General features: G+C 43.4%; 1 protein-coding gene across 4 annotated transcripts in view; it reads right to left on the minus strand.

Annotated features, from left to right (window-relative positions):
- The window catches only part of VAV3 (vav guanine nucleotide exchange factor 3), a 214,802-nt gene that overhangs the window by 152,849 nt on the left and 49,629 nt on the right, over nucleotides 1–12,324 (minus strand). The window contains exon 1 of one of the 4 annotated variants that reach the window (XM_081917449.1): nucleotides 4,158–4,624. The exons of 1 other annotated variant lie outside the window; for it this stretch is intronic. In XM_081917449.1, coding sequence (XP_081773575.1) covers nucleotides 4,158–4,361 — 204 coding nt within the window. In that variant the 5' untranslated portion in view covers nucleotides 4,362–4,624. Of the gene's footprint in view, nucleotides 1–4,157; nucleotides 4,625–12,324 lie in introns of those variants that run through there. 2 more of the 4 variants (XM_081917450.1, XM_081917451.1) reach the window with 2 other exon arrangements.

Genomic DNA, 12,324 nt, shown 5'->3' on the forward strand with positions numbered 1-12,324 from the left:
TCTGTCAAATGGTACGCTTTTATCCTTGGGGATGGCTCCCAGTTCCTCGTGAGAAGGAATCATTTTCATTAAATAGGTGAACTGGGGCAGCTGTAGCCCAGGGGCAGGCAATGTGATGCCACCCTGATGATACTGAGCTGCAACTCCCATCAGCCCTGACCATTGGCCATGCTGGCTGGTGCTGATGGGAGCTGTAGTCCATAAAATAAATAAATCTGGAAGGCACCATACTGGCTACCTCAGGTGCTAAAACAACAGGCCCTACCTCTAAATCAGGAGCTGGCAACCCTAAGAGTCATTTACACTCTATAATAATCAACTAAACATCATGTTTTGGAGTTCATAAACATGCATATCTTGAATACGTTCATCCAGTAACTAGCACTCATTGAGATCTATGGATGTATAAATTACCACTCATGAGAATTATGCTATGTTGCAGCTTTCTCATATTGCTGAGGTTAAGCCTCTACAGAATGCCAGACAAAATCACCCATCCTGATGCTTCTCAGAAGCCTTACCAAAAGAGACTGTTTTTTGTTAAGTCCCACTCACAAAAGGCAACTGTTGGCACTTGAATCTTCAAAATGATAAAGGGCATTTAAAAACCAATGACCACCACCCAGCAGCCTGTGTGTGTGTGTGTGCATGTAGCATTTTCCTATCTCAGACAAGAAATGGAAGCTCCCACACACACAGGGAGTTGGGTCATAGCCAAGATTAACATTGCATTTCCAGGACACTCGAGCCAAATCATGCAAATGAGAAAATTAGAGGCTTAAAAAATATACATGTTGTGCAATTCACGACACACTTAAAAACACAAGGCTGTAATATCGTGCACACTTACTGTGAGCATTCATAAGATCAGGGTTTGCCCATAATACTGAATTACATACAATGCATAAGCATGCTTAAATGTTTCCTGGTATTTCACTGCAAGGCTACTACAATGAACAGCGAATGTATGGCATTAACTGGTTTATACATGTGGACCTAGTGAAGTGGCTAAGAGATTGAGCAGGGGGACTCGGGTTCCAATCACATCCCATTCAAACTCACCTGGTAATCTTAAGCAAGTCACTCTCCTAGCCTGCCCCCACTCGCCTCAGAAATAGGAGTCCAAAAATAATACTAATTACTGACCTATTTTATAGGACACTTCTGATAATTAATGAGATGATAACGGGTAAACCATTCAAGGTATTCAAAAGTGCTATATAAACATTAAGTGTTATTATTAAGTTGTGTTGTGGATTTCAGCAAGGTCGAGTTTTCAGATGATGATCTTCTATGCAATAAATTGATAGTCTTGGATAGGGTAGCCAAATGAAAAATAGGACAGGGCTCTTGCACCTTTAACACCTGTTTAGAAATGAGAAGTCCAGCAGGTGTGCCTTGCATTACAAACTATGCTACATCTGCTGAAATTCCCTCTTCTAAACAACTATTAAAGGTGAGAGAGCCTCATCTCCTTTTTCATTTGGCTACCCTAGTCTTAAGGTAAAGGTAAAGGTAACCCTGACCATTAGGTCCAATCGTGACCGACTCTGGGGTTGCGGAGCTCATCTCGCTTTATTGGCTGAGGGAGCCAGTGTACAGCTTCTGGGTCATGTGGCCAGCATGACTAAGCCGCTTCTGGCGAACCAGAGCAACGCACGGAAACGCTGTTTACCTTCCTGCCAGAGTGGTACCTATTTATCTATTTGCACTTTGACGTGTTTCAAACTGCTAGGTTAGCAGGAGCTGGGACCGAGCAATGAGAGCTCACCCAGTCACGGGGATTCAAACCGCCAACCTTCTGATCGGCAAGTCTTAGGCTCTGTGGTTTAACCCACAGCGCCACCCGCGTCCAACACCCTAGTCTTAGGTAAAGGTAAAGGTACCCCTGCCCGTACGGGCCAGTCTTGACAGACTCTGGGGTTGTGCGCCCATCTCACTCAAGAGGCCAGGGGCCAGCGCTGTCCGGAGACACTTCCGGGTCACGTGGCCAGCGTGACATCGCTGCTCTGGCGAGCCAGAGCCGCACACGGAAACGCCGTTTACCTTCCCGCTGGTAAGCGGTCCCTATTTATCTACTTGCACCCGGAGGTGCTTGCGAACTGCTAGGTTGGCAGGCGCTGGGACCGAGCAGCGGGAGCGCACCCCGCCGCAGGGATTCGAACCGCCGACCTTTCGATCGGCAAGTCCTAGGCGCTGAGGCTTTAACCCATGAGTAAATACAAAACAAGAAATAGACAGTTCTGGGATGACAGCAGATCAGATGCCAGTTCAGCTAAAGCTAGTCATAGATAGGACTGCACACTTACATAAGAATAAATACCACTAAACACAGGAGCCTTACTCCTGAGTAAACATGTTTAGGTTCATGGTGTACACACCATTGAAAGAAATGGAGCAGACAGTGCAATCCTCTGCATGCTTACTTGGTAGTAAGTCCCATAATGTTCCGTGGAGTTTACTCCCAAGTAAGTGTGCACTGCCTTAAGACAGTTGTATCACCACCTTGTCTCATAGGTTTCAATGACAGTTAAAGTCAACTCTCTCTATATATTTACCTATGATGTAAATTTGGGCTTACTCCCAAACATGAAAAAAGAACTACAGTCAGAAAATTTAGCTGGCACAGGAATGAAGTTGGCAAAACAAGCCAAACACTGCCAACCCTGCAGTTTATTCATTTTTAAGATATCATAATAAACTACTAACCTAAAAATTCTCTCTGCCTCTCCCTTCCTCAGAGAAACGTTTTGAGAGGATCACTTCCCTTTCTTCAGAAATCAGACAGCACTATGCAACCAAAGTGAAGCACTTTTAGCTGTGTTTCCACCAAACATTCAAAGCACACCCACCCAAAGAATCCTGGGAACTGCAGTCCCCCCCCCACTATTCCCAGCACCCTTTAACTAAAGTTCCCAGGATTCTTTTGGGAGGAGTGCTTTAAAGGTATAGTGAGTATGCACCCTTAAAATCTCTCATTGAAATCAATGGGGCTTAACCACAGTGACATTGTGCCCATTATATGTGTAGGTTAAACCATTCCAAACCACATTCACTACTACAGCTCATCCCATCCAAAAGCCCCAGGACAATATATATCATTCAAGGTGCCAGAGTGCAACTCTGAGTTACAGCTCTGGCTCCCACTTTGTGTTTTTTTGTCTCTGGAGGCCAGATCCTTCATAAAAGGCATTCTGGCATTGTTCTGAGTTTCCCTGTGATGTGCATTATACTAAGGGACAAGTGGATAAATACTTTTAAACCCTCCCACAAAACCTTCAGAGGGCAGCAACAGCAGCAGCTTCTTTTTGCTTTGGGGCTGTCATTTTATCCTTTCCCCTGTCTATTGTAATTACAGATAACGGTAATGGAGGCAGTCAACTTCCTAGATGCTTCATTTTACATGACACAGTTCCTCTTTAGTTTCTCTTCCTGCCCCCCTAACTGTTAACCCAAGTGAATCCAGGCAGAAACAGGAGAGCAGCCACAATTTAAAAGATAGATAGATACACACACTAGACGGCAAAGTAATATTAAAAATACTAAGTCAAGCATTTTAATGGAGCCCAGTATCCTTTCGCCCCATCACCCCCTGAGTTCAAATTTTAAAAGTACCCCCCAAAAATATGCAGTGACCAGCACAAAGCATTCAGTTCTGGGGTTTAAATTATTGCTGTTATTGTCATCGCTTCCTTTATCTCCCCAGATCATGGAACTACAACTGTTGTTTTTATTTTCAAAATGCTACCTGGAACTCTATACAGGGTCTCTACCTTTGTTCCTTCATGTCACACACATAAATACTTATCTGGCAAAGTATCTCTCTCTCTCTCTCTCTCTCTCTATATATATATATATATATGCAGCCCGCAAAAGAGCATCTTGTAACTCTGCCAAATTCAAACATCCCCTGCTGAGAGCTGCTGGCTAACAAAGTGAAAGCAAAATACCAACAAAAGTGACACCCTGGAAGGACCCCTGCATTGGAACAAAGGCATTAACCAGGCGATTAATAACGCGGGATGGGGAAGGGTGGGGAAGGGGAAGAGGGACTCGGAGGCACAATAACGCAGGCAGAAACCCGGAAGAGCCCGGCGTTGCACATCCCACACTTCTCTCTCTCTCTTTCTCTCTCTCTCTCTCTCTCTTATTTTTACCTGGGACATCTGAGGTCTGAGGTTGATCTCCTTGAGATTGATGGCGTGAGGGCGCAGGTTGTTGAGCAGCTGGCAAAGCAAGACTCCATCGCGGAGGGTCTGGGCCAGGTCGAACACCTGCGCCGTGTCCCAGGTCACCCGGTGGTTGACCGGCAGCACCCGGCACTGGATGAGCCAGTGGGCGCATTGCTTCCAAGGCTCCATGCGCGCTCGCCCTCAGCCCCGGGAAGAGAGAAGAGACCGCTTTCGCCCGACGCCGAGAACTCCAAAGGCAGCCGAAGCCGCGCGCCCTCCTCGCCTCTCCGCCTCTCCTGCTGCCGCAGCGCCTCTCCTGCTCTGCCCCTCGCCTCGCACGCACTGAGAGGAGCGGCGCACGGAAAGGCAGCCGGGGAGGCTGGTGCGCGTGCGGGTCCCCCTCGCGGCGCAGCAACACAGAGTCCGGCGGCGCCTGAGGGAGAAAAGAGGAAAAAGGCAGCGCGCGTGCGCCCACCCAACCCGCGCGCTTTCAGGTTGCCGGCTGCCCTCTGAGGGGACCGGGCGCGCTCTGCCTCACGCGCCAGGCGCAGAAAGCCAACGGCAGAGGGAAAGCTGGAAAGAGGGAGGGGAGAAAATGCGCCGGTACTTGCACTGGCTGACAGGACGTTTCCAGCAGCGTTTCAAAGGGCAGGTTATGACCTTTAAAGCCCCCAAACAAAGAAAGGAAAAGCTGTGCGGCTCTCCTGACGCTATTGGACTACAATTCCCATCATCCTTGGCCATTAGCCGTGCTGGCTAGGGCTGATTGGAATCGGAGCTCACCAGCTGCTGAAGTTGCGTTTTCCAAACTTGGGTCGCTTTTTTTAGACTACAATTTCCACCATCCCTGTTAGCTGGGGATGATGGGAGTTGTAGTCCCAAAAAAAATGGCGACCCAGGTTTTGGAAACAGGCCACTGGTTCGCCACCTCTGCACTAAACTGCAATCTAAGGTCACCAACCCAGCACCCTGCAGATATTATGGACCACAACATTCTGCACCCACAGCCAGCAGGGCCAATGGGCAAGAATAATGTGAGGTGTGATCGGAAGCATCTGCAGAGTTATCAGGTCGGCAGGCGCTGCCTATACCCATATCAGTCTGACCATAACTTTGGAGGGGGCGCTCATCTGTAAAAGCAGTTAGGCTGCTGGGCAAACTGAACAGGGCCTTTTCAGTGCTAGTCCCCAATGATGCCATTTGATTCCAAGCAATAATTTTAATCTGATCTTAAAGACCCATTTTTTTATCATGGTCCTTGGAGGCTACCCAAGGCTATTGGATATTGTTCTTCAGCTTTAAATGGGTTGTGTTGTTGGTTTAGTGGATTTTTGAATTGTTTTAACTGGTTTTACAATTGGATTTTATAGATAAACTTGTGCATGGTTGTAAACTGCTTTGAAAGGCAACTGTGCTTAAAAAGCAGCCTAGAAGCTAATGACCAGAAGGGCTGGTGGTTCACACATGTACATCAAATTTCTTTTCATATAATTACTGTACACTTCCACACTTCTCACAAGAATGATCATGGAGTTTGTTTATACTATTTACAGGCTATCCTATAATATACATTCTCTGGGCAGCTTACAAAGAAAATTAAGTTGGAATAATTACAATAAACTGCATATAAATATAAATATCCAGTAGGCAACCGTAAATTGAACATGTGAGCACCCAAGATCTGAGTGACAGAAATAAGTATATAGCATTTTATTTTGCAGGGGATTTGAAGCGATGTTTTGATTTGGCTGCTGAGACACAAAATAGGGGAAAGTAAATAACATGTTCCTGACATAAAATTGATACTTGCTTTTATGGGCAACAATCTTTAAACAGTCAAGACAAAAATAATTGTTTGTTTACAAGCAGTAGGAAGCTTCTGTGGTTATCTAATAATTCCTGCAGTTTATTTATTTTATTACATTTTTATCCATGGAGCTCAGAATGCCTAGGAGTAACTCCCATTGAACTCAATGGAGCTTACTGCTGAGTAGACATTCAGAAAATTCCACTGTAAAGTTACAACGTGCCCCATTGAATGTATGGTTCTCTTACCCCACCCCACCCATCTTATCCTAACAACAATCCTGTTAGGTAGGTTAAGCTGAGAGAAATAGACTAGCCCAAGGCGACAGAATCAACATGATGAATGTATCAGGGTTCATAGTTCAAAATCTCATCTGTTCTGTTCCTGTCTTTTTTTCTGGCAGAAGTCCTGCATGTCAGATTTTTCAAAAGGGCATGTTTTTGCAGTATGACGATTAAGTAAAGGAAAGCTCAGTGAGACTATGCTCAGTGAGACTTTAATACTAACTGTTCTAGGGGTAGCATACCTGCAGTACAAGCCTAGGCATGTCAAATCAGGTATGTGGCATCTGGATCCTAAAATATAGTAGCCTGGATTGTAGTAAAAGCTGGTAGATAGACTTACTAGATAAAAGATAACATTGTCCCTATGAAGCTGTGTTTTAAAAAAAATCCTAAACCAATTAGTACCTGCTACATCAGTTTCTTCAACCTACATGAGGCACCAGGGTTTCTGTTTATTTTGTAAGTGGGAACATCCCCAGTCTTCTGATCACATTCCAATAAAGTAGAGGTGCTTATATTTATTCTAACCATGATGATACATATAACTTATAGATGACATGGTTAGCAAGCTCCTAAGACTGTTTTAACATGGTTCTTCCACAAGCGATAATATTCCAAGGATATTATTCCTTTAACAATCTTGCTTTGCTGTTGCATGTTTTTGTTGTTAATTTTATTTCAAAATAACATTCCATGGGGTGGAGGTGATACCTAGGGTGGCTTTTATTGAGGTGATGCAGACCTTTTGCAGACAAGTGTGGAAGATTCCCACTTTTTTATTGAGGAAAAACTCTGTCCCTTTGGCAAATGGATATTCAAGCAGTGCAGCTTTCACCATCAAGACACAGGGCCTTTTGCAGGAGAAATGTGGCAATCCTCATCCTGGTCATATCTCTCTCTCTCTCTCTCTCTCTCTCTCTCTCTCTCTCACACACACACACACACACACACAACATTTTTTTTTCCTTCCGGTAGCACCTTAAAGACCAACTAAGTTAGTTCTTGGTATGAGCTTTCGTGTGCATGCACACTTCTTCAGATACACACACACACAGACTCACTTTCAATTAACTTTGAAAGAATAGCTCTCTGTAACACTAAGTAATAGCTGTCATCACCAGCTTCGAGTTCTTGATGCTTTCCCGCTTTCTTATGTCTGTTTTGGTTGATTATTTAGCTTTATGTGGGAAGATATCAGTTTTTTCTCCCATGGAAATTTGAGGGAAGAGCCCTTATGAAGGGGAGCCAAACTGTAAATGCTCACAGTGTTTTACATAAATATTAGACCCTTTGTATGGATGTCATGGACTGGCTGGATGCAGAGGAGTGGTGGGAGGCATCAGCTGGGGAATCCCCAAGGGAACACCCCAAGGGGACTAGTGGTGGGATGATGATGAGTGGTCAGAGGGAGAGGAGGGAGCAGACTGGGAGAAGGAGGTGTGGGAAGCTGAAGAGGTAACAGGGTTTAGTGAGCAGGAAGAGTCTGCGGCAGAGAGCAGTCCCGAATCAGAGGCAGAAGTGGAGGCTAGAGAGAGAGGAGGGGGACCAAGAAGCAGAGATGAGACAGGCTGTTGAAGAAGCTGGAGGGGGGTCTCTCCCTCCAGCTCCAATCAGTTCTTCTCGTCCCTGGTCTTCCAGAACCAGAAGAAGTATGAAGAGGGCAGAGCAAATACAGACAAGGCCACAAAGTATCAGATTGCTTGGGAAAGACCCAGGAGAGAAGGAGACTTAGAGAACAATGGGGAGGTGGGACCTTCAGTCCTCACAACTGCCTCATTGGGACAAGAACTTCCGGGGCTCACTAGGTCTTGTTTCTTTGAATAAAGAGTTAAATTCACTGACAACATGTGAGTTAATGCTGACCTGCTCCTGACACCCACTCCTGACACAGCTAATTCAGGAAGGCTGTGGTTCAGTGGTAAAGCATCTGTTTTGCATGCAGCTTGCTATGTTCATTCAATGCTTCTACCAGTAGTGGCTGGTGCCTGTTGGGGCTAGTGGAGCAGAAGGCAGGGAGCCCAACAGTAGGAGGAGCCAGAGCCAATGGCAGGCAGAGCCAACTAATTCTAGTTTTGCCCCCATCCTCCTCCCTTCTGAGCTCTACAAGAGACTAAGGTGAAGGAAGCTGATCGCAGCTGACCTCTGTTTTGGCTCTGGACCATCAGTGGCAGGCAACCTCAGTCTTAAATCCCCCAAATGCAATAGGTGATGTCAACATCATGTCAGGCATTAGGTTTTGTGGCTCTATGCTGGTGACTGCTGATGGCACAGAGCCATTTCGAAATATCAGTATCCTGCTGCTGACAGTAGATGATTCAGCAAACAGTGCAACCAAGGAGTGCCTTTTTCTTGTACACGTCAGGTAGCAGCATGTCTTGGGATAGTGCTGAGAGAGGGAGAGGCTCAAAATATGCCTTCCCTCCAGGAACAGCATAAATTGCCAGGCCGTTTCCTCTGTTTTTTAGATGGGGCAGTATCTTTGTGACATCACCTATTTGCATGCCTAGCTACAAACGTAGTTTGCAGTACGGAAAGGTGCAAAGACTTCCATCCCCATATGGATTATGGAAGAACTGATGTGATCGTGTAGAATGAGAGCAACAACCGGCACAACTAACTCATGTGCATGCCTGCCAATTCATCTTTTATCCTGGGTGCAGAGAAGCAGCACTTTAAATTAGTGCCACTTGATCACACTGATAGAGAACTTGGCTTCACTGAGCTCGAAAATGAACAGCACACATGCTGATAGGAGCCTATCGTTGAGTTTCTAGAGTCTATCTGCTAAATGAGGCTTTGGAACTTATATAATGTCAGTTTTATAGAAAAAGGATGGTCTGACAGAAAATACATTTACTATTCTCATTGAGCGCTTTCTAATAGTTTTATCTGACTCAATGAATCTTATTTGGGGCACATAATTCTTAATATCTAAAGTGAAAGGTATCAGCTCTCAGGGATGTCTGAATGTCATTTTTTTGAAATTTCAAAGCCCTTCTCTCTAACCATATGCATGGGAGACAATTGCAAGGGATTTAGGGGCAGGAAACTGGACTGCTGGACTTGTAGGGCACTCCTATGTTTATCTCCTTAACTTCTGGAACAAAGAATACAAAGAAGTTACACTCACTTGTAAAGCTAGTAGAATTGACCTGCAGTGCCAGTATTGCAATAACTTTTCAAATTTAAATTTAATTGTCTTACATGACAAGGATAAATCACGCATGCAAAAATAGCACATCAAATTTGTGAAACTGCCTGCAAATATAATTTTTTAAATGAGGCATACGAAACAAATAGAGGGGGTGCCAAAAATGCTCCTTGGATAGGGTGCCACTAGGTTGGATTGTGTTTGTGTGGATTCTTTTATTTATTTTGATGCCTGTTCTTCCTTCATTGACAGCATGCATTGTTTTGTGATTCTGCTTTTTTCTTGTATTTTAATGACCTTCTGTTGGTTTTAAATTTACTTTGCAAGCCCCCTTGAGCAGTTCAATTTTTGAACTGGAATTTAGGAAGGCAAGCAGTCTTTTAAGAAATGATATTTGCACATTTGTCGACCCATGAAACTGATCAGTACAATCAAATGGAGTGCACCAAGCTCACTCATGTATTCCAATGCCCCATTGACTGAGGACTGAAGTTGCAAGTAACATGAACATTATCCAGTCAAGTGTGTTCTACTCTAATCTACTCTATCATGCTTTCCTAAGAAGAAGAAGCCCAAAGCAGTTCTGTCAGCTGCCTGCTCAGTCTTTTCTCAGAAATACCAAAGGAAATAAATTGCACAATGCCCGAACTACAAAACATAAGTGTAATTTTCAGGAATGTTAAATGTAGTTTTACCTTTAATTTACAGCCAGTTTGCTTTTTATCATACTCTTACTGCATAGGAGAAGTAATCATTCTAACTTTCCTTTTTTCTTTTTCTACATTAAAAAAAAAAATCTAAGCTAAATCCACCCAGGATTGAAAGTCTTTCCTTTTGCAGTGCGCCTGAGCCCATTTATCATTAGGACCTTCAATTAGCCCTGGAGCCTGTTTTCATTGCCAGGATGCAGATCTTGGGCATCTGAAAAAATAATAAAGGAGACTCTGCTTTGCTCTTGGGACTTTCTAGAGTGCCTTTCATTCACAGAACTCAAATAAGCAGAAAGAGCTTTGAGGAAGGAATGGATGAATCAGCCAGTGTGCATCCGTTTTGCATGTGTTCATTCACAAGTCCATCCCATCCCATTTCCACATGAATCTGCACACACCCCACCCCAAAAAATCAGCACAAATGTTTATACTGAAGTACACATTTAAATGTGTGCTTTATCTCAATGTACTTATTTGGGGTAAATGTATCTTGTCCTAAAATACACATTTTAATGAATTTTTGCAAGCTTCTTTTTTTAGAGAACTGGATTGCAAAAATCAGTTGGAGGACAAAACCTGAAGGATAAGTACCGGTATGTCCCAATCTGCACGTAAGTCCAGGAAGTGTGAAGCAGCTCAGTTTCACTTTAGCATTCACAGAAATGCAACTGCTCAAACATCCCTCCTTCAACGTTATAATACACAATACCCAGACAGCTTTGAGCTCCACCTTCTCTAATGGTTAATCTATGCCTCAGATAATCATGTGGTCCACTGTTTTTTTTCTTGATTATGGCCATCCAAAATCCCTTAAAATTGGTAAAAAATACCATTTTAAAAGCAATCTTCATGAAGCATTGTTTTTGTATATTTGCTTCTTTCCTCCCCCCACCCCAGTATTTTAGGTTGTTGCTTTTTCCTCTTTCTTTGTTGCTGTTGTTGATATTTCTAGGATGCTTTATTTAAGCTGGAGGGGGAATCTGCTATTAAATTTATATTTCGTAAATTCAGCTGCTAACAGATGTTGCATCTTATTTCAGGAGCTCTCTTGGTGAGAAGGAAGACAAAGAAGGAAAAAGCGGCAGCCAAAAGGTAAAAATGGCACTGAGCTGGCATAGGAATCAATGGCAACAAACAGAACTGAAAAAATGGCAGATATTCTCACAATTAAAGTACCCTGAGGTTAATATTTCTACTCACACCACTGTCAGGCCAGAAATCAATACTGGACAATATTTAATGCAGTTCTAACTTTAGGAAAATCCACAAAATCAGGGAGCAGTCAGAAGGGCATTTCAGCAGTTGGGGAGATAGGCCAGTTCATCTAATTTGCACGGATCAGATCATTAGTCACTATTATCATATATGAAGTAAACTCATTTCTCCAAGTGTCTGTCCTTACATAATCATGTTGTTGCAGGTCTCACTTGAGTTGTGTGCATTATTATATGTAACCCCTAATCCAAGAATAATAACAGCTTATTTCCTAGTCCTAAACCTGTTGTCCTTTTCTTTTTCTCAACTTTTTGCCTCATCCATATGTTCTAAGAAGCTTTCCCGAAGAGCCTTAACAACGGATTTGACAGAAAGCCACAGGCATCATTTGGCATTGCTGCAAAGGAAGCATTGCTGAAAAACTCTCACAAAGGAGATGAGTGGGAGGCCTCAACAAATGAGGACTCTTGTAGCAACTGCAATTAAAGGAACTTACAGATCAGACCTGCAGCCAGATAGTTTCTGTAGGAGCTCTAAAGCATTTCCCTCCCTTTTACTGGGGAGAGGGAATCTTAAAGCAATGTAAAACAACCAGACTTACTAGAGTAATTAATAAGTTACATAAATCCTTTTGATGAAATTTTAAAGTAGGCAAAGTTGCCCATCAGTCATCCCAGCGAAGGGAAATGTCATTTTTCAAGTCCCCTGTAACTGCACACACACTTTGGGTCCTTTCTCTTAGCATCTGAAATGCATGGGAACATATGGGGAGATGCATTCCAGCAGACAGACGATGATAGATAGATAGATAGATGATAGATAGATAGATAGATAGATAGATAGATAGATAGATAGATGATAGATAGATACTGTAGATAGATAGATAAACAGATGATGATAGATAGATGATAGATAAATAGATGATAGATAGATAGATAGATAGATAGATAGATAGATAGATAGATAGATAGATGATGATAGATTG

The sequence above is a fragment of the Podarcis melisellensis genome, assembly GCF_964234715.1.
Source record: "Podarcis melisellensis genome assembly, chromosome: 6".
In the NCBI taxonomy this organism is placed as follows: domain Eukaryota; kingdom Metazoa; phylum Chordata; class Lepidosauria; order Squamata; family Lacertidae; genus Podarcis; species Podarcis melisellensis.